Source organism: Rhea pennata, chromosome 5 (genome assembly GCF_028389875.1).
Source record: "Rhea pennata isolate bPtePen1 chromosome 5, bPtePen1.pri, whole genome shotgun sequence".
NCBI classification, from domain to species: Eukaryota; Metazoa; Chordata; class Aves; order Rheiformes; family Rheidae; genus Rhea; species Rhea pennata.
Genome location: NC_084667.1, coordinates 26,587,792 through 26,611,163, shown reverse-complemented (window position 1 = coordinate 26,611,163; position 23,372 = coordinate 26,587,792). Strand labels below are relative to the sequence as shown.

Sequence of the window (23,372 nt, the reverse complement as noted above, 5' to 3'; positions counted from 1 at the left end):
AGACAGGACGGACAAAAAAATTTACATTCTCCCAGCCAACGCCATCCCCACACTTCCGCTAATAATGTATGGCAACCCGTCATCCTCCTTTGTCAGTGAAAAAAAAAATCTGATATTCTGATATGATCATGTTGGAAATATAAATAGCTGGAAGGCATGACATTCAGATAAGAATGAGAACTGTGCTCCTGAACATTCATAGCAATTAAAAAAAAAAAATCTGGTGGCTCTTTTGCAAGACTAAAGTGTTAGTCCTGGCAAAACAGCTGAATTTCAGCTCAGATAATATTCTCGTGAAAGATTGTTCTTGCACTCTTAGTTGGGTGTTGCATGCTTCTTGATTTTGACCTAAATTATTGTGATATTGCTAACTGTGTGGTGTTAAACTGTTAGTCCTTCCAACCACAAAGCTTGTGGCATTTTGAAGTCTGATGAAATACTTTTGATTAGGTCCCAGTATCTCTCAGAGCTGTTGTAAAGCTGTTCACATTGCTTGGATGAAAGACAATTAAAAGCACTAAGTATTAACTTTAAGTGTAGCTGAAGGTATGGATGGACTCAGTTGCCAGCTGAACTGCAAATGCTGGAGAGACGCCAGTGCTTCCACCTGTAAGATGCCTTGTAACTCATGGAATGGAAAACCTTTTCTTTCACAAGTCGTAAGGCTCGCATCCCTTGAAAGCCCGTCTCAGAGGGATGCTTCCAGGCAAAAAATACTCGTAGGGAAATTCTACGTTGCAGCCAGTAGAGGGCAATAATTAACAGAAGAGTTTACACAAATACTTACAGTGCAACCATGAAGGTGAGGAAAAAGGCCTGTCCTACCAACTGACAAGTAGTTGTAAGGGACTGTTGGACCAGCCCAGCAGGCTGCAAGCATCCGTGCTAGGGTTTATCTGACAGCCAGCGAATGCACCTGAATGAGGCCATAACAAATAGAGATCATTTGTCTACTTGAATATTCAGTCGCAGAGTAGTAGCTATTGCTTTTTTTTCAATTCCTAAATGCATGATTCGCTGCTGTTTGAAGACTGTGAAGCCTAAATTAAACTTTAAAACTGATTAAGCTATAAGGTTGATGCATGGGGGGGGCTACACTCTGGCCATGGCAATTTTAACACCCAACTGGGTAGAATAATTTCAAACTAAATGCATCTGTTAGCATTGCAGTATAATATATGCCTATGGTTTAGTCATTTATGTAGTGAACATCCACTGAAAGTGTGACCTGGATGGTATCATACAAGCAAGTTTAAAGGGGATGGATTTTTATCTATTCTCATGGGTTTAAAGATTTAAAGCAGTAGTGCTTAATGGTGACAGCAAAGGCCTGTCTCTTACTCCTCGAATCGATATGTTGTATCATCGACTCTCACTGTTTGACTTTGGAGAAGTGACAAATTTAACGTGCCTCAGCTTTGCCTTCTGCAAAGAGGCCAGAGATACCCGCGTGCCCCTCAGCCCGGGGAAGAGTGCTTGCTGAGACCTGCGGACTTCACCGGGATGAAGTTTGCCTACTGCATGCAAGGAATCATCGCAGTCCCCGTCATTAGGTCCTGCCATCTCCTGCATGTGCACGTACACATCTCACAGCAAGGCGCTTTCCAGCTGGGACAACATACTGGTTCCTTGGGGAACTGCTGGCAAATCCTGCCAAATCACTGTTAAGATGAGGCCCGTGCCTGGAACGGCTCGCACGCTCTTGACACTGTGCTAAAACCTGTTTTGTTAGCATATCTGTTTGATACCGCTTTGTGATCGGATATGATACTTCAGCTGTTGTACTGGAGTAAAGCTTACTGAAAGTGCTGCCTTTCCACTGCGAAGCAGGGTGGATCTGTATCGCTTCGCTGCTCAGGCGCTGGTGAGCAAACAACCTGCTCACCACATGCTTAGGATGACACACGCATTGCTTGGCATTGCACTCAGCACCCTGCAAAAACTCGGCTTTAAATGAAAGCTACAACATCCAAAATGGTATAGTGCTTGCGTTTTCATTCTTAACTTGCATCTTCCTGGCCACCTTTCATTTTCATCTCCCTCTGATATGAACCTCTATTGTCTTTAACGGTTCAACCACCTTTAGAGTGACTGAATTAATAGGATAAAAAGGATTCAAGCAAATTCAGCCAGTTCTCTGATGAGTAATCTATTATTCAACAAGCTACAGAGCGTTCTGATAGTTAAGAATCCAACCATTTAATTGATACTTGTTTCTGCAGCTGTGCAATATCGCCATGTCCCAAGAGGGCTGTTTCTAGTTGCTGCTCAAGGTTTCTAACAATCAAATGGATCAATTCTGCAGATACCTTAAGGCTGTGTGTTAAGTAAGAATGATGTTTGTGGTGTGCATTGGGTGGGGAAGGAGAGGGTGGAAAAACAAAAATTCTATTCACCACACACTATCAACATATTTTATGTTTTAAACACAGGACATTTATTTAGAGTCTTTAGGGCCCATACATTACTGAATAATTTTAATTTATCACATCCAAATATAATAGGCAAATATATAATACAATAAATTGCATTTGTACACATAAATACAAAATCTGAGGTAGGGCCTCAAGAATAATGACTTCTTAAATGAACAACATACAGCAGTATAATATGCGCTACGTGAGATATATATGATGCACCCTTTGTAACATAATATATCTTCTCCACATACAGCTAATGGAAAAATTATAATGACCTTGTTAGGGTACAAGTCTTTATCCATAGGCAGCAGTACCCCATAGAACGCCTGTAAATATATATATATATATATATATTTATATATGACATTACGCAAGTAATTAAGATTTAACCCATCAGCGATGGGTCTGTAATAAAGTGCCATAGGACACAGGGCGCAAATTCTCAGCTAGTGTAAATTGTACAGCTCCAAACAAAGCTGTGACAATTTATACCAGCTAAGCATCTACCTTACAAGGTACCCTACATAATATAAATGACAGATAACAACATGTTTTTCATCAGTCAATATTTTCCCAACAATAGAAGGTCCCTATAAGGCAAATGGTTACCTGAAGATGTCCTTAAAATGTTATGGGCAAATAATAATAATATTGCAAGCAATAAGATCCAGCCTGGTTCTCACATTTTGCGGTAAATCCATCAGGAAAACCGTCTCTCTTTGGTGATAGCCTGCCTGAGGGTGACAAAGGCAGAAACCACAACAGCCCCAACCCTCCCCCTTCTAGCTAGCAACCTGAGCCCTTCTGGAAAATCCAGCTCTGACAGTTTCACAAATACCTTACATGCACACCGTTTAACTTCAAACTAAGCAGCATCTCATAATCATGTCAGGTATGAGCATGGCATTAGCAAAACTGAGACACTTCCCGGGACAGCACTTGCCGTGGCTGCACAGCCTGCAACCCACAACCCATACGAGTCTGTCTGCAACTTTGATTGCGAGAAGTGGAGCTGCAGAATAAGAAACCAATAGGAAAGCAATGTCTGCCACAAATAAGCAATCGCTTTATCACAGATGGTAAGAAATCATATTATCCGTACAACCACACGCGTACTCAAAAAGATGACCAAGGTATTTAAAATAAATCGAGGTTTGAAATTTGATGGTAAGCGATAGCAAGAATGTATCAGAAGTGGTGATCTTCAGTGCTGAGGCACGTCTAATGGGGTCAGTGGAGCAGAACCTAAGCAAAAGAATACTTTGACTCAATTGCAACATCATATAAAGACAATCCAAGTCTTTCTCAATTAAAGATCATTTTGTTAAATCCTTATTTTGGAAACAAAGTGCTGCCTTGGCTAGATGAAACAGATTTTGAACATTGTATCTTAAAAACTCTAGAAGATCCCAAAGAATTTGCAGATGGCAAGCATTTGCATTAAGTATAATTTTTAATGCATACAATAGCGCATCTCAGCTCATCTAAAGATCCAATCTCATTTCAAAGAAAAAATATGCAACAGAAGTAATTCTCACCAAATTTAAACATTTTTTACTCACAAGATAGATCTGCAAGTATGTATGTCACATTTTTACTAGTATGGCTTTTTCCTCTCCTTTTTTAAAAGACCTTTACTGGTATTTAATTAAATACTAGATTTATTTTTAGAAAGTTATCAAAGTACATGCAAAGTTTTCTAGAATGTGGTAAATGAAGTGCATTCCCAAACTGCAAGGTTACTTCTCATTTAAAGACACTGCTGGTTAATTTAATCTCAACATTCAGATTTGGTCAGTAATTTTTTTAAGCCTAATATGAATTTTTTCCCCTTTTAATTTACAGTGAAAAAAATCAGTCTTTCTTGATTTTTTATATTCATTTCTCTCCCACTTCAAATATCTTTGCAAGCCCAGTTTTAGATGTTAAAGCTAAAGGTAAAATCAATTAAAACAAAATCAAAACTGTCATCTGTTTTCTGGAGTTTCAAAGTCAGGCCTAATCCTGTGCTAATGACTTCCACAGGCACAACACCTAAATGAAATGCAAGCAGATTAATTACAAAAACCATGGAAAGCAATTCATTTTTTTTCACGTGCATTCTGTTTTAGTAATCCAGGTCAAAGGAAAGCTATAACCACGTAACAGTATTCCTCCAAATGATATCCCTTTTGTTCTTAAAGTAGACAGTAACCACCATGCTTACACCAAGGCAATTTTACTGCAGTTAGTTAATCTCTGTTCAAACACGTGTCCCAAGATAACAAATTAGGAAGGGAAAGGATTCAGGATGATTAAGTGATTAAATGTGGGGTTTTTCCATTTCTTTGGGTTTTTTTTTTTTTAGTAACAAAGCATATAAACATTTTGGAGCTTTTTTTTTAAAAAAAAATAGCAATTAAGCAAAACTGGACTAGTCTCCAAAAAACAAACCACGATTTTAGATAATAATGATAAAGGGATGCCTAAAGCTGTTTATCCTGACAAAAATATAAAATTCCCACTAGATTGTGCTCCCTGATTTAGGTCCCTTTCTTCACCTTTCCAGGTAGGAAGAACACCCGTAATTCGTTTCCCTGGGCAACGAAGTGCCCTCACCCTCACAGAGGCACGGGTGTCAATCTTCCGCTTGTCTTTATACAACTCCAGTACATCAAACAGCGTGTGGCACCTCCAACCAGCTCTGCCAGGAAAACAAAAAACCCAAGAGAAGGGAGAACAGCAGCCCCCTCATGAAAATAACTGGCAAAGAAGCCGGCGCAGCGTTAAGGCAGCGATGCTTGCAGAGGGTCCGGGTCCTGCTGCTGTGCGAGCTGAGCACCGGCAGAGCCTGCGGAGTGGAGAGTCACGGGCCAGTGCACGTGCCGCAAAATCCATCCTCGCTTCGGCCGGGGACAGCGCCTGACGGCCCCTCGCTCCTCCTGCCTGAGGATTAAACATCTCCAGCAGTGCCTGTGGCTGGCAACACGAAGTGCCCCGTCAAAGAGGAAGTTCAGCAAAATGATTAATATGTTTAATATACATATATATATACACACACACACACACACAGAGAGAGAGAGAGAGAGAAAGGAAGTTAATAATTTGTGGAAGTGTTACATTAAGGTTTAGGGTTTTTGTTTTGTTTTCTTTGACAGGATGGAAACAACACATCTACTGATTTACGGACACACATTAACTGAAGAGTTACCTGAGACCCTGTAATATGCAGACAGACAGACAAAAGAACGGGATAGAAACAGTCCCCTGAAAGGAAAGAACATTTATTGGCTACTACTACAGCAGGAGGGGGGACGGAAAAACAGGCTAAACTACTGTAAGCTCACCATTTCTACAGGGATTGATAAGATACTCATAGGGACATAAAACATCACTAGCACACACTACATGAACACTGATCACCATTAAAAAATATGCATGTATAGGATATAACAAGATAGTAAAGGCTACATTTTTGCCAATTATTGAAGATATATTTTTCTCCCTCATTCTAGTGCATTTACAATAAATCGGGCTAATTTTCTATTCAGTTAAATAAATGTATTCTTAAAAGCTCTATTTTTACTCTGCCCCATAGGTAACAAAACTATTTAAGTCTAACACTTGAATTGCCACATATATCTGATTTCTAAATGGTGATGATTTAGAAAGTCCTATTGCAATGCATTGGCCATCTACTAAATTGTCCTTTTCCCCCACCTTCACATTTTGTGCATTTAATGTTGCATCCACGTGGATGATTACAGTGGTTAATTGTGTTTCTTTAGGTTCTTTTTCTAATGAAAATGCTTTAAATGCAAAAAAAAAAAAAAAGATAAACTATGTACATTGTAGAGAGAATACTGCTTTGTAGAATTTACGTGCTATATACATAATATATAGACAACTGGGGTTCTGCTACTTCCTTAATGGTTGAAAGAGAAGAATACATCTAAAGGTTATAGAAAGAGGTTTATAGGAGAATAACTGGGGAGTCACAAAGCTCAACAGCACATCTAATTTCTAATAATTGTTATCAGGTGGTAACTAGACTACACTTACACTGTAAGAATACAAAATTAGGCACAAATTATATGATGGCTTCTTGAGGAGACACTGTAAACCAAAGTAGAGAAACAAGGAAAACTGTATTCAGAGTTTTGGAGTTAAGCGAATAAAAATTGTGCTTGCACTTGTTGGATAAGTAGTTTGCCAATGGAGCAAAGTTTTACACACTTGGTATAACCGAGGCATTTTTGAAAAGGCAAATATCAAATTGTTAATAGAAATGTATGAAAGTACTTAAAACTGTGATGCTCATCCAGTCTGGAACTATTTCAAAACCATTCCCAGACTCAGAGACAGTTTAGTTCCAATCTCAAATGATTGTTTTAAAATTTTCTTGTATTTTTCTACTCAAAAAGATCAAATGGATCATTATGTTTCTATTCTGATTTTGCATACTGCTTACTACTGTAAGCCTTAAAGGCTCTCTCCTTTGTTTAGGTAATGAGTCCTCAAGGTCTCATCAAGCGAGCAGACCCTGTGAGCCAAGTTCTGCCGTGGTCAGTGTAGACAAGGCACCTCCGCTGACACGGATGGCCTCACTCTGGACTCACGGCAGAGCTGCAGGAGGCCCCAGCCTGGCCTGCAGACCCCACTCTTTTCTCACTTGCATCCTGTTGAAGGGCTGAATTTCACTTTGGTTACACTGGCAGCATAATCCTAGCCGCATCATGCCTACAAGGAGGCTTGTGTGAAATTGGTCAATTTTTGCTCATCCCTTTAAATTCTCTTAAAAGAGTATTACTTTTTTTTAATTATTTTTACATCACCTGACAAAAACTAGAATGTAACTTCTTGTATAACACGTTGTTGCTGTTTCACAGGGAACAGAATGTGTCATGGGCATCACTTACACCTGAAAGTGGTTTAGCTAGTTCTTCACTATGGCATGCGACGATAAGTCCTACTTTCTAAGCAACCACTTTCAGGCACTGTGAGAAAGAAAAGAAGAAACACTGGGAAATGAATGGGAAAAAAGTATCCAAAAAGGCTGACAATGCTATTGCCACCGCTGTAATAATCATCAGCATTGGGTCCCCAGTTCTATATCCTTCACTGGCAGCTTAAGTCCCAGGGAGGAGGTTCCCAGTGGATCAACCATGTTCATGTAACGTTCACCACGGTGCTTGGCCAAAAACGGACCCCAGTCAGGCTGTGGAGAGCACACCAGCTTGAGTCGCTGCAATATGGGGGACATAAGAGACAGTCTCATTTAAAATTACAGAGCAGAAATATGACGCAGAAGAAATAAGGTTAGGCTCATTTGAGTTTATTGACAATGGCCCTGCAATGCTCCACTGCTCAGTGTTTGTTTTGCACAAAGTTTGCAAGATTAATAGAGGACAAAGTGCCCAGATTTTAATTATACATTCTCCCCCGCACCATATGAAGGGAACTGTGAACAACTGCTACAGATTGCTAGCCTTGCTTTCTGAAGGACATGTGCTCAATTACTTAGCCCAGTCGCCTAAGCAGTGGGTAACTGCATTAAAATAATTGGATTTTTGTTTAGTATATTTCCCCAAAGTATACAAATGACCAAAAAGTAGTACACTGTTATGAACAAAGATTTTAATTTTGAAATGACAAAATGCTTCACTTCTATCTGCAGGAAAAAGAAAGAGGAGAACATTAACCTGGCAAACATCAAAAATCTTCTAATCTTTCCACTGATTTCTTTATTAAATATATAATTTGAGTGGCACGTTTATAGATAAAAAGGAAAGAAAACATATTTCTGACTGCTTGAGAGGGAACAATTATATGTTTACTGCCTAATAAAGTGAATCACGCCTCTATATCAGTTATTTTATTCTCTGCTTAATTACCAGTTTGCAACCTTTACCTCCCAAATCAACCATAATAAACTTACGCAGCAAACTCTGTGTTCAGAAAATGCTGGGCTAAAGCTGAAATAGCTTCAGCAAAAACCACTTCAGAATAGATCCAACTTTTTAGCATTTCTTTAGGTACACTACCAGAGGCGCAGTAGGAAGAGTACCCTATTTTTTGAGGTAAGTATACTTGCTGATTCCACACAGATAAATTAGATTAGAAAAAAAGCAATTTGTCTCAATGAGAGGAGGAGAATTACTGCTTTGTAAACAAACAGAAGGCCATCCGTAATAGTGCTTATTTTTAAGCAGGACCCATAGTCTAGACACTAGCTGAAAAATAAAAGGTGAGGAACAAGTAAGTCTAATTTCTTATTAGCTCATGTCCAGCAGGAGCAGTTATCTCTGCTGACCTGTGCACTCCAATACACTCTGCACAAGGACTGAACGGTCCTTCAGACAAGCAGCCTCGCTGCCTAGTGCCAACTACATACTCGGATGCTCCCCCTAGGGTGTCTTACTGCTTAAACTCCTTTGCTCCATATGAAGCAGAAAAGCGTGGACTTTTCCCTGAGGCATGGGTAGTGTGACGCAAAGAGACCAAAAGATGGTTTTATTTTAGTACTTTCTCTCTCTGATTTATTTATTTATTTATTTAAGGCATGTAACAGCCCCTACGGATTTTGCAGGACGGCTGATCTGCGAGGGTGAATACGGAAAGGGGAGATGTGTGTCTGCTCTCTCTCTCTCTAGGAAGGAGCAGCATCAGCAGTGTGCAGTGAGGAGGGGCTAGAACTGAAAAACCTCGAAGACAAAAAACGAGAGAACTGAACTTATTCAGATGACAAGGTGGAGGCAATGAAGGGGTGAAATACTGAGGTGGGAGAAACTGCCCTGCACAGCATCCAAAAGGAGCCGAGGTGAGCCAGCAGGCTTGGGAACACCTCGAGAAGAGGTGGCCCCAGCAGCTGGGGTGTCGGGCAGTGCCGGGCACAGAAAAACCGAGCCAAAGGGCAGCACCATGTCTCTGGAGCAGGAGGAACTGGATTTGCAAAACAAACAAAAGTAACCTATGTATAAATAATGCCACCCAGCGTTTTTAAGCCAAGGTGTCAGGGAGAATCAGTTTATTCAAGAAAAATAAAGACATGGGGGGGGGGCAAAGATTGTCAGCTAAGTCTTGCAGTATGTAGCTTGAGCATGAAGTCTTTCCATATTTCTCATCATTGAACCTCATGAAGTAGCAAAACTTTAACTTTCTGCAAGCCATCTAGGGCGTCTTGGGTACCTGACGATCTGGTCCTTTGCAATCAGGCAGCTCATGACTGATGTCTCTTAGCACTGGCTGTCAAGCTTACTAACACATGGTATGCATGCAGATTTGAGGCTTTTTACTTCTACATGCTACTTTTGCAAAAGAGGCCAGCACAGCTGGAAAAACAACTTTCTAGCAGTGACACCATTCCAGGGCTTATGAAATTTGCAGCTCCTTCTAGTTCTCATAAAAACAATCACTTAACAGTTTAGGAGCATTTTGTTGAGAAACAGGGAATAGAAAGGCTGCATTTTAAATCAGGCAAACATCTCTTTGCAACACAAAAACTAGTTCACCAGAAAATAGTCTTAGCACTATTACCCATTCAGTATCACAAAATCAATGTAAAATAAAATAGTCCCTGTGACTGTATTTTTAAGTAGAAAAAAGGCAGAAGAATTACCTCAATAAATTTGCCGGGTGCTAGATGCATTTTTATCACAAACATAATTGGGATCCAAATAACCGAGCAGGCCAGCATCAGCCATCCGAGTACCATGGACCAGCCTGGATAGTGATAAGCTCCATAAGTCATTGGTTCCCATTGGTAAAAGCTGAAGCAGAGAATAAACTAGAAACAAGAAAGAAAAGTAGATGTTGTAATAATTAGTACAAGCCTGCTGTGTAACAAATGGCAGGTATCCACAGACTTGGTATACATGGAATAAAGATAAAAGTATATATATCTAGGCAGACTGCTCACACAAATTGTAATAAACGGGTCAGAGTCAGAATCTAATGAGTTTCGTGTAAAACTTGCAAAACTCCACCACAATCACTATATTTACACTAGAAGAATTGAAATTAAAATCTTGCCCCTAGAGTAACATGCTTTATTACATGGTCTATTGGCCGTTTTACCTAATGTGATTATGCTAAGTTACTCCATTTGACTTACTATATGAACAGCAATACATCTGCTTACATTTGTGCATAATTCAGTAACTTTTGGGAAATGCCTATGCTCACAGTAATTGCCCGCAGAAGATTTATAGCAGTACAGCTAGGTGAAACCGCGTATAAAAATGATCAGCTTTATTTCCAGAGATGTGAAATAACTGAAAGTCTAATACTAGACTATTCAAAAGTAACAAATATTAGCTTTACAGGGGTAATAATAGAAAAGATATATTGCATGGCTTTGCTTTATCTATTTCCATTGCATAAAAATTGAATCATGACTGATCAGTATCAAATGATTTCTCACTGTAAGTTGACAAAATATTACACTTCGAGGGAACAACAGCAACAGACAGTGCAAATTTGAGCTGACCTTGTTTGCTTTCCATAAGAGACCAAAATTTCCTATTCCCTAGCTCTGATTACTGTTAGTAGCCAAGATGCAAGTCTGATCAGTAAAGAAATGAAGGTGTTTGCAGAAAAGCATAATTCCCTGCAGGAGTGTAGAAAGGATTCTATGACAGGACCTTGAAAACAGCTACTGGGAAAAAACAAACAAAAAACAACCTGTGTGCGCAAACCTTCATGTTTAACACAGCCCTCAAGATAAAATATATATTCCTGTTTATGCATCATAATAGTATTGAACTGGACTATATCTTCAAACTTTTCAAAAACGGATTTACCAACTATAGCTACACACTGTGTCATAACCAGACAACAGTTAACACTAGATAGATAAAATAGATAGGTTTATCTGTTTTATCATGCAGCACAATACTACTTTTCAATTAAGACAACTGGTAAAGAATATCTGTGCAGGAAGGTGCAGGACTATCTTCATTGTACTTGTTTGAGAAATTGTTTTCATCATAGAAAATTCCTTCTCATCAGAACTTAGGAGTTTATCGAGTTCACTAAAAGAAGCTAGTCCCTCCACACATGTATTGCTACCTGCAAAAAATAAGGCTTTTCAGTTTTCAGAAGGAAAAAAACAAAAAACAAAAAAAAACACCCTCATCCCTGAAGCAATAATAGCTGAAAGAAGTAACCAACTTTATCTGAGGAGCCATATTTTTTCAGAATTAGAAAAAGTTTACTCTGAAGATCAGTAAAAATGAGAACTTTCCAGGACATAAGCAGAAATGTGAGTCCTCTAGAAGAAGCAATTGAAAATGACTATAGACAGCATTTTGCTTCTTTACTCCATTCAGCTGACATTGTATCGATTGCTTCAAAATGTGTGACCTTTCAGAAATTGTAGTAACTATTCTTAACTTGCAGATATAAATACCACCATAATAATATTTAGTATTGTTGTAAAAGAATAAGTTCTTAAAACCCTAAATAAATACTGACAATCTCACCACGTCTGTAGTCCAGGCCCAAAGCACATGCCCTTCAGTGCAAACACTGCCTAAGGAAGGTCCGCTTGTCTTATTCTGACTTAGCTGTTCAATTTACTGAGAGAAATGATTTCATTCTTATGCCAAAAAAAATGACAAAGATATATAATAAAAGTCTGTGTTTGTATTTAGGTTAAAGCACAAAGGAAACATCGTGTTCTAAAGTCAGAGGCTCAACATAGATACAGTAGTTATATTTTGACTCCTGGACCTAGAGGAAAACATGCTTAGCAATTGTAAAATTGAGAACGCTCGATCTTTTAAATTTAATGGTGATCTAAAATAAATAGCAGTGTAGCGTGAAAGGGAATTAACATCACCATTATTCCAGCTTCAGGAGGGAAATACAGAAAAGCATTTAAAGGGAACGTGCAGGAAAGCCCTGTTTCCCCATTAACCTTGACAGCCCCGAAAAACCCCTGCTTCCCTCGCAGCAGGCCGCCAGCCGCTGTCGCATCCTGCCACCGCGCGGCGCGGGGAAGGATCGCGGCGCCGCGCGGCCGCCAGCCGCGCCGGGAGCGCAGCGCAGCGCAGCGCAGCGCCGCGCAGCGAGCGCCGGGGCCGCCCCCGGCCCCCCGGCCCCCGGCCCCAGGCCCATCCCTCGCCCTGGCGCCCGGGAGCCGGACCGCGTCCGTCCAGGCAAGCGTTCGCCGTGCCCTGCGGGCCGAGGCAGGCCAGGCTTAACAAGAAAAAAAGAAATACCTGGACCCCTCTTATCCCGCACTAAAATACAGAAGGATCATACAGTTCTCCCTCCTTTCTGTGAGCGATGCATACACACACATCAAATATATATCTAAACACGATAGTTCAAAGATACTGGCATGCAGCGAGACGCCGTACCAGCATTCTGTACGGCGAGGGGGAGAATACAGTGGCGGTATTTGGAGACTCACCACCCTCCTCTACCAAAATGCCACTATTTATGCACCATTTAGCCTACTATACACATGCAGGAACACATGCAAGTGTGCGTATGTGTGTCTAGGCATCCAGCTGATTAACAACCGAGATCTAATTACTACTGCTCAGAAACATCATGATTGCTCAGGAAACAACTTTTATTGCATTAACAACAGCAAGAAAATCTTAAAAGATAGCGTTCAGAAAGGTTCTGCTTACTGTTAAAATAGTGGGGGTCACAAATGCCCAACAGACTCTCCAGAATTTGCTTGGCTGGAATCCAATCATCATCTCTATATCTTCACAAAATCTTTGCAATCCTGTTAATTGCAAATGTAAATACAGTTAGGGGTGAAAGAAACCAGCTGCTGTTCGCAACAAAGCTATTGCAGTCTCCCTTGTGTCTAGCTTTAACAAACTCTGACTTGTTGCTTGAAAACTTCAGTGAAAGAGCTCACAACACAGCAAGAAGTGAGAATATTACAATGGGAGTAATTCTAATCAAATATTTGCTTCCTAAGGATTAAAACAAATTTAGCCGGTACATAGAGACTAAGCATTACAGTGTATTTGAGATTGATGTATTAAGAGGATGTATTGGTTAGCTGCAATTCTGTTCAAACTTGTTTGTTTTCTTTGACTGTAAAGATGGATGATATTAATAAATGTAATAATAATTTTAAAACAAACTACAATTTAAACATATAATACACAGTCATTAAAAATTGTCATCTGAATACGTATTTCAGCATAGAGATCAACCGAGCTTCTCTTTATCTACCGTTTGACTGGGATATGATTATACCATTTAGCACGAATACCGACAATGTTAATGTCCTGTTATTTTTCAATTAATACATAAGCATTTCTTAGAATTATTAGAGAGCACTTATAAAGATTTTTACTTATATTTTATGTTGTTGAATCAACTTGATTAACATGTTCAAATTAATTCTTCAGGTTGTATTGATTGCATTTATATAGTTACTTGAATAAATAAAACACAAAAGATTGGAAAATGATATCTGAGCTATTTTTTCCTTGCATCCAAGCTCAGTGCCATGACAACATCCATGGATAATATTCAGTCCTGCATTACACTCCACAGAAAATACAACCTCCCTTATAGAGTTCTATTTTTGGAGCTCAAAGACAACATTTTTTGTTTTTAAACAAAGATATTTAAATCATGTTTGGTCTTCCTAAGTATTAAAAAAACATGCTCTTTTCACTGAATTCAAATATCACCACTCATGAACTTTTGTATTTTACACTGATCTGTGTTTGCAAAAGTGAAAATACTATCAAGCTCATTCACATCTGCCACATCTTATTAATTATCCTAGGTTCACTACCTTGACTGTCCCCAGATCTGAGAATATCTCCACCCTTTCTACTAAGTATGTGGGATCAAAGCTTAGGGTGAAAGTACAAACTGAGGGGAGAAGGGAGAGCGCGAGAGAGGAAGCTGGCCACAGGACTGAAGAGACAAAGCTTGTTTTCCCTCTTTGCAGTGGTAACATCAGGTTTCTCAACTGTACCTACTTATAACAGATAAAAATGTAACCAAATTTGCCCAAATTATACGAGGTTCTGTTATATCTCTTGAAGATTATGCTGTGGTACGATGCATCAGGCCGCCTTTTTAATTGAACTAATGTTCTGTTCTCAGGAAGGGCTTTGCTGTGCTTGCATTGGTCTACTGCTGGTACTAGTAACAACTCCCGTTTCCGACCTTATGACAGCAGAGGGACTAGCGCAGTGATTTTCTTTCCAGAAGTAAAGCCAGCCCTGACGCTGAACATGCTGTAGCTGTCTCCCTGGCCAGGCTGCGTGCCTCAAAACAGTGCACTGCCCAGCAGTTGCTAACGCCTTAATGGTAAAACCCTGCTTACCTTTCGGTTTTGTTCTGCATAGCAGTTTAGGTAAATTACCCCTACCCAGTATTATATCTATCAGTAATTTGTCCAAAACTAATAAAAACAAACATCAGAAATTGTTCCAGCTCTTCTTATGGTGATAGGAAGAGAGATTTAGGGGCCAACGCTGAGCTCATCAGTCACACAAGCATGTCAAACTTTGGCCAGTTTTATCTGTTGAAACAAATGATCGTCTCTTCCATTTGAATGCTGCAGAGCATTATTCTATGGCATTTATTCTAATTTTCACGATGTGGAGACAGGGCTGGAGCTTAACATGTTGGAGAGAACTCAGTGAGTCAGGAAGGAAAAATCTGGAAGAAAACTAATAAGCTGCTTTATGTTCTTATTGTTGTTATAATCAGCTGCTGCAGTTGCTGAATGTAAGAAGGGATAATCTCCAGGCTTGATACAACTAATTTTGAAGCCTTTCTGTTGATATCAAGGAGAATTGAATCTATCCACATGACTGTCTGTTCTTAGACTTAAGAAAAGATGGCCTAGCATATAAAAAAGTAGCAATGGTCAATATTAAGTATTCTGATGCACCTCTGTTACAGAGGCCTCTAAAGCAAAAATGGGCTAGACGGTATTAGAAATGAGGCAGAGCTCAAGGCTGAGCTCAAAGAGTGAGAACAGAATAAGTCAGCTTGGGTAGATATCCTACAGTGAAAAGCTAAAATCTATGCTATGTTTGTTTTTAAAAGGAAAAAAAAGAGAGAGAGAGAGAGAGAGAGAGAGAACGAGAGAGAGCACGTGCACTCCAAGTTCCACCTATAGCACTGTCCACAGATATTCTGCTTAATTCCACAGGTTAATATCAGCAGTTCAAACACATGTAAGCAGATTCAGTGATTACACAGTATGCATCCTTTTCCTGACGAATGATTGAAAATAGTTTCATAAAGTTCCACAGTAAAAGACAAAAGATGCTTTAGATAACAGAACACTGGTCAAGTTTTAGCATACATGGTTTCTTTCTCAGCTCAGTCAGAGATGGTGGATGACCTCGGGAAATAATCAGAACGTGAAGTTTTATCACTCAGTTTCCACTGTTGGAAGTAGGAGGATGTGTTACCACGTGTTGCAGATGTTAAAAAAAAAAAAAAGTAGAATGCAAACTACGGCAGACAACCACTTAAATATCCTGCTACATGTTAAATGCTCGTAAATACTAACATTGTGCAAATATACTACAGCAGTTACTGTTCGCTCTGATGATCCACCTTTTCAACAATAGATTTGGGGAAAAAAAAAAAAAAGATTCCTAGAGAAAAAAGATTCTAGAAGGATTGTGAAAAAAGTTAAGATAATACATTAATACCTTTTTTACATTTTTAATTTCAGACAGTTTCCTACAGTATTTCTCTCAAGCACAAGAATCTTTATATTTGCTCTCATGTTACAGAATACACCATTGGGAATTATGCTTATGATTAAACTAATACCCACAGCTTTAAACTATTCTTTACCAATTGTGCATCATAACCTAAACAACTGGAGAATAAACATCTATACAAGCATGCATAATAAAAGGCAGCACTTGACTGGATTATGTAGCACGAGCTCTAATGAAAAACAAGTGATTGCAAGGAAATAACTAAGTGTGGCTCTTCTTAATTTAAAAATCTCAACAAGCTCAGCAAGCAGAACATGTAACAAGAACTAAAGACAGATTTACTAATCACAAAAGCACCTGCTAGTATTATGCCAACCTGCTTGCTATGAAGAGTACAAGTATACAAAGAATAGTGTCAGTGGAGTGTAAAATAAGCAATTGTCTGAGCTTGAAAATATATTATGCCAATTTTAAGCTCTGCTTGAAGGAATATAACAAGAGCAGCAGCTTCACTTCTATTTGCGACATGCAAATCACAAACATACAAGCTGCGCTCCTGTGAACAAAATCCTTGTAAAGTAGCCTTGATGCAGAAAAAATAGCTATGGTGCATAATTCAAGTGAATAAAGACTGTAAGATAAATCCTTGATTTTTGGTGCTGAAAGAACAGGAGTTCTTCAGTCTAGAAAAAGGTTAATTCTAGGGAATAATTTCTGAAATACTTTTTTAATCAAAGACTTTTCAAGCATCTGTTGATTACTAATCACTTAGCACAGATAGAGCATGGAAAAAAAATGATCTGAAACTCATCCAATCTTTTCCAAGTCTAATTATATTAAAATAATATCCTAACTAGAAGCTTATGTCATCTATTCAAGTCCTTACTAATGCTGTAACTATTCTATATTAATATATAATTTTTTAAAAAAAAAGGGGGGATAATGAATTTTCTGGAGGAAAACAGGCACAAGTATTTGCAATTTTGTTTACAAAGTTTAATAAAATGTTGTTCCATAAAGGTAGGTTTGTAGTACTTCTGCCACTTAGTGTTCAAAGGAGGAAAAGATCCAGTATTTTCTCCATGTTTACCTTCATGTTTATTCAAAAATATACACAACAAAAACAACCCATAAATTTAAATACTTTTTTTGGCTATTTAAAATAATCTCTGCAAGGAATTTTTATCTTGCATGCTGATGGGGATGGTTTAGAGGAGACAATCTTTTGGGCACAGAATGAGTGATACCATTGATGTCAATGGCAAGAAAGGGTGACAACATCCAGTGCTTTTACCACAGCATCATTCAGATAGATGCTGAGAAAAAAAAGAGAATGAAGAAGAAAGAGAAAACACTATACTCTTCTTGAATACTGCCACTAGCCCTTTGTGAAGAGTGTTTCAATTTTAGTAAAGCTAGGAAGTCAGTACAACAACCAGACTGACCTGAACTGCCTGGTCGGATCAGCAGTTCAAGCTAATTCTGTGCTTTGAGCACAGAACTGTTTTATAGCCGGTGAAGATGGATTTTTTTTTCTAGGTTTTCTGAATGTATATTCACTTAAGATTGAGCGTTAAGTCCCTTAAGCTTGGGGATTTACTGCAGAGCATCTCAATAAATCCTGTGGTTGTTCAGTTAATCTACAGAAAGTGAAAGAGGTAGACATACCAACTTTTTAATATCTTTTTTTCCGTCAGGCCGGTACACAGTCATTCTGCTTAGAAAGCTTCTGGCATCATCTTTTACGACACATTAGTAGTGATGTCCATTTTACAGGTTACAAGATCCCCTGAATTAAATTGCTAATATCCATAGCAACAAGATTATTAAAAGAGACTCACTGAAAGAAGTGTGACACTAACTTAGGACAGCTCAGAAACCATTGACTTATCTCAAACAGATGAAATCAGAAAAAAGCAGTTAGCTCGTCCCCCAGATTACCACTGTTTTAAACAAGTATGCTGTTGGAAAATATCAGCTAAACACACACAAGAAGTTGCTCGGTGGCTGACTAACTACCTAGAATGAGCGAAGGTGAACGGGTGTGCTGCAACCTGTCTGTGAGTTATGGGGAGCCCCAGTGCCGAACACGCGCAGTTGTTTTGGATGACATGTACCAGGCAGTGTTTCCACAGGCCAGTAAGCGCCAAAGCTGGTTGTAACTACGGGGAGGAATGCACAACTCTTACATGCCTTCATGGAAACTAAAGCACTAAGAAATGACGTAACTTGCCAGCACTGATTTTCAAACCAGGAGTTTTTCTAAATAATCCCTGAAGTTCATCTCTGGACTTCACTTTAGGAGATACCTCAAAGTGCTTCAGTCAGGTTCTTTGAGAAGGTTATTCAGCTGTAAAGCTGGTAGCAGTTACCAATGTCATTTCACTCATAGGGATTACACTTCTAGCCAATTCTAATTGAAAGACTTACATTTCAGGGATATGAAAAGCAAAAATGATTTTGATCAGCCAAAATCTGAACAGGCTAAAGCAAGTCTTCACTTAGTATTTTGACATTTTCCACTGTGTTTGGTAACATTTGCTCACTGGGTCGCTTCTGACTTGGCTTACAGCCACAGAAGCCCACTCACTGGGTTGGATGTCTGTGGGGATAACATATACCTCTATATTTCCATGAAATCAGAGGATAAAAAAGGAAGGACAGAGTGTGACTCAATCATCTTCCTCTTATCCTGATTCCATGCCCTTTCCATATGTATATGTTTATTCTATATATTCCTTGTCCTCTTTCAAATAAGAGGAATAAACTCAATGTGGCTTGAGTTGCATAGGACCTTTTCATACATTTATATTACAAAGTGGACTCCACAACTTAGCAAGATCCAGTGCACACCATAAGATAGGACTTAGGTCAGAGAAGATCCTCCTAGATAAGCATATTCAGCAGCAGATCTTGAAATCATTTTATGACTAGCTGACATATAATATATAATTCCTTCCTGTCCACAGCAACATCAGAAATGACCACATGTTTGCTTTCATTAACACTGAGGTTCAGAACTTGCTTGGCACAAGTCTCAAGTGCCAGCTACACACTCCCGATACAGATTAATCATTTTTTTTATGCAGGGAGATCTTCACATTCCAAAATGCTGCCATATGTTATCGCACATTTCCAAGAATCAATCTCCTGGAAACACTAGACAAGTTTGAGAGTGGATCACCAGCTGACTTCAACTGACATAGCTGCAGTAGCATCAATGCACTTGCACTAGTTTATATCAGCTACTCAGGTACTTCCCTGTAATTTAAGATATGACAACAGTTGAAAAACAGTAAATCAACGTGGTTCAGTATAACAGGTATTACCATCATGTATAAATAGTCACTGAGGGTAGCACACGATCTTAATTGCATGTTATGGACACATGGGCTAAAGGACGTACACGGAAAATAAATCCGTCAAATGTTGGTAACTGCAAAGGTGTCACTTTTAGCTCAGGACATCTCTGAGGCATGAAACTGTTTGAGTATGAGTGAGCCTCTGAAGATGATTCACTTAATGCTCGTTCTATTCTCGTACTCATCTCTAGGCACTGGCTTCGAGCTACTAGCAGAGAAAGGACATTAGGCTAAATAAAATAGTCTTCTGAATACATGTATTTAGAGGAATCCTGTAGTAATACAGTCCCGTAACTCCTCAATTCAAAATGATGTTTCTGAATTCTGATTTTTCTTAGTATTTTTTTAAAAGAAAATGTTACCTCTTTCCTTAAGAGTTTCATGGTACCACCTATGTTACTGTATTCAAAAACACGCCTTTTATATAGACTGCCCAATAACAGTATTTTTTCTTACCATATATATAGGAAACTCCAACAAGCTCAAAGATGGCAATGATGACAAGAGAATAAGAAGCTGCATAAGTGTCCACAAGCTGTAACATGTACATTCCACCCTAAAGGGAAAAAGAGAAAAAGTCATTACTCATGGCATGTATCTGCTGTCTGTGTATCACAATATCCCCATCCTATAAATAGCACCAAGGCAGGCAAACGAACAGGAGCCAAAAGCCAGGACTCTCCACCCCATGTAAGCATCCTAACATCAGCAGGCCACAGATTTATGCCACTCTTTTTTCTTCCTTCTTGCTGAATGAACACTGAATTCTTTTCAGCAATATAGTCCACCTCAAAAAAAAAAAATAAAAAAAAGAACAGGTATGTCTTAGTCTGGTAGCTAAAACACTCAGTAAGTGGGAGACATCAGTTTCTCTCTTTTCAGATCAAGGAATGAACTGGAATCAGATCTACTAGCACAGAGTCTAACCACTAAATACTATATCAAAAGCACCACTTAAACTAGAGAAATTGTAGTAGTGAGGTCAGTTAGTTTCTTTACTAGAAAAGATATAACTGCCTAACCTCAGCACAGAGGTTAAGCAATGTAATTCGAGTAAAAGAACTGAATATTATCTATCTTAGGCTTTGAAACTGCAAATTTGGTGGAGTATGTGACAAGATGAAAGTGAAAAGGAAAGAAGGTGGGAGGGAAGGATGAATGAAAGACTAAAAATAATTTTTGCACCTCCCTTTGAAGTTGTTGAGAGTGACAATGCTGGAGGAATTGGCAGACAAAAGATATGGAAGACTATCAAAGGAAGATGAGAATTTCATTAAATCCACAGTTTTTCATGATTGTCAATGTATACCTAATCTGTACATATCTGAAAAGGCACCCAAAACAGATGTAGAGTTTTATATGCTATATTAACTTTTTTAAAAAAATGAATAGTTATTTTAAGTGACTGCTTTGGGGATGTTTAGCTGGGAATTAATTTTTTAAAAGCCTAATTTTCAGAAAGACTTGAGCTATCAAGTCTCTCAGAGCACCCAAAAAATAAGGCTTTCAAAACCACCCATTTCAAAATGTCCTTGCACATTTAATGGAATTAAACAAGCTTAATCTCATGCAACTTCAAGGCCTGTCTGGATGCAATCCTGTCTACCATGCTCTAAGTGACCCTGCTTAGCAAGTGGGTTGGACTAGATGATCTCCGGAGGTCCCTTCCAACCTTACAGATTCTATGATTCTATGAACTATTTTTTACACAAGAACAGAATGGCCACCGGCGGGGGGATTTGGGACAGCCAGCGTTGCTGAAAGGCAATATTATTACCTGAGTGATCATAGGAAATCCCATGACGAAAAAGGAAATGCAGCACCCAAGAGTGAACAGTGCCTTGTGTGTACGTAAGTATTTGGGAAACTCATCCGAAACAGAGGTCACTATAGTCTCAATAGTGGCAAACTGAAAGACAAAATAAGAGTATCAATGTATACCACATACATAAAATGGTCCAGCTAATATTGAAATGTTAGACAGCATTTAGAGACTTGGATGTTAAATGCTCAGATGTTAATGCTGAAGTTTCAACCAAACGAATGCAATGCTGATGGCATTGTTTCGTTCTTCTCTTTGCAGAATGGTTGACAGAACACATGGAAAACAGCAAGTAATCTCGTGGTCCTCAGGATGAATAAATTGGCAGAGCAAGACAAAAGGCATGGGAAAAGCAGCAGCTTACCATAGTGTCCAATCCAAGTGTCAAAAGCATCAAAAAGAATATTATAGCCCAGAATGGAGAGAGAGGAAGCCTAGTTAAAGCTTCTGGGTAGACCACAAAAGCAATCCCAGGCCCTAGAAATGATAAAAATAAAGGTTGAGGTATCTTGCATCACATTAACATATTTCAAGGCAGAGCACAATATTACTGTGCTTGATAAAAGTAAAAAGGATCGAATTCAGCTTTCCCTATTTACATAAAGATTTAATCATTGCAGAATCTAGCCCTGCATGATTAATTTCTATTTTGACTGTAAATTTCACTTACACATTCCTGCTTTCCAAGTTGAAAATACGTGTTTAACCTTGATACTACCACACTGATCCAAATAAGAAGGATCAGTAGAAATTCTGCATTAGACCTATGTTTCTTTCCTGCTCTCTAATCAGATTGTCCCCCACCTGTCACTGCCCCACTCCAATTTACAGTCTGGACCTCAAATCAACAGGGCAACCCTCCACACCTCAATATTACAAGGATCAGTGGAAAAGAAAGTACTGTACATCATCAGCACATAATGGAATGAGTAAGACAGCAGGTAACAAATGCACTGAGCTAATCTCAGTCACATGGTAACAATTACTGTGAATCTAAAATGAATTCACAAAAAATTGAAGTAAAGTAGAGCAGAAAAAAAATACGGAGTTTATACCTTTTAAAGCCTTAACCAGGAATTTGCCTGTTTTCGGTTTTGGTTTTCTTATTCTGAGCTGCAATTCTTATCGACAGTAAAGAAAAATTCTTTTCACAAGTACACTTAGATTTGCCTGGGAGAAAACACTGCAGGAATTTGGTGGTAGATTACAGCAGATGGCACTTCTTCCTTATTTATCCCAACCAAAACAATATCCAGTCACAGTTCTCTGAAGGCTCAGGTGAGATACAAATGAGAATTAAGTTGAGCTGATTCTGTGACCTGTAACAGGAGGAGGAGGAGGAGGAGGAGGAGGAGGTGCAAAGTCACGCTGTCCTGGCCACTGCTAATCTGGGCTATAGGAGCCCATTTCCTACTGCTCCCCATGTTGTTTCTGTTAAAGAGGTAACTGTTACTCTCCCATGTTCTGAGAAAAACACACAGTTTTAGCAACCTATGAAATGATCTCCACAGATAACCTGTGAAGTGTTTGGAGATCCTTCTAAATAAGAGACAAACACAAGACTTAGCAACACTATATAAAAAAACAAACAAACAAAAGTATATGACTCAGTAAGTGTTGTGGTCTTCAAAATTTGCTGCAGAAAGGTGACTTTTCTGAATAGAAACGTGTGTGGGGAAATATTACTTATTAATGAACGTGTTCTTCATCTCTTGATTAAAATTTTTTTCTTGACCGTTAGAGAAAAGGACTCTCTTTGCACTAGCTTCCTGCATTTAGAAGTTCAAATCAAGTCTCAGAACAGTTCCCATTAATCATAGCCTCCTGAACAGTTTAATTATACAAAATGAAATTGCACATCTCTCAATCTTGGCCCCTCATAATTCAAAAATAGCAGGAGCCAGTTGAGGCCTACAGTAAGGGCAGTGTCCAAGCACAGATAAGCAGTCACGAGGAGGCTGGCTATCCATCCGGCTGCCAATCTTCTGTGTAAGCACAGTTTCCAACAATTAACATTTTTGGAGATTTGAGTGGGTGTAAGCTTCTTCTAAAAGGCTATTAAAGCCAAGAAAATTCTCTAAGGCTTGTACATATCCCACGGTGAAAA

The 23,372-nt window shown here is 38.9% G+C and overlaps 1 protein-coding gene across 1 annotated transcript in view; it reads right to left on the bottom strand.

Annotated features, from left to right (window-relative positions):
* Nucleotides 1–7,488: 7,488 nt before the first annotated feature.
* The window catches only part of SLC6A5 (solute carrier family 6 member 5), a 31,958-nt gene continuing 16,074 nt past the window's right edge, over nucleotides 7,489–23,372 (bottom strand). Inside the window, exons 11-16 of the mRNA XM_062575829.1 lie at nucleotides 21,630–21,742; nucleotides 21,221–21,352; nucleotides 19,900–19,999; nucleotides 13,043–13,143; nucleotides 10,018–10,185; nucleotides 7,489–7,644 (exon numbers count right to left, since the gene is read on the bottom strand). Coding sequence (XP_062431813.1) covers nucleotides 7,489–7,644; nucleotides 10,018–10,185; nucleotides 13,043–13,143; nucleotides 19,900–19,999; nucleotides 21,221–21,352; nucleotides 21,630–21,742 — 770 coding nt within the window. The remainder of the gene's footprint in view (nucleotides 7,645–10,017; nucleotides 10,186–13,042; nucleotides 13,144–19,899; nucleotides 20,000–21,220; nucleotides 21,353–21,629; nucleotides 21,743–23,372) is intronic.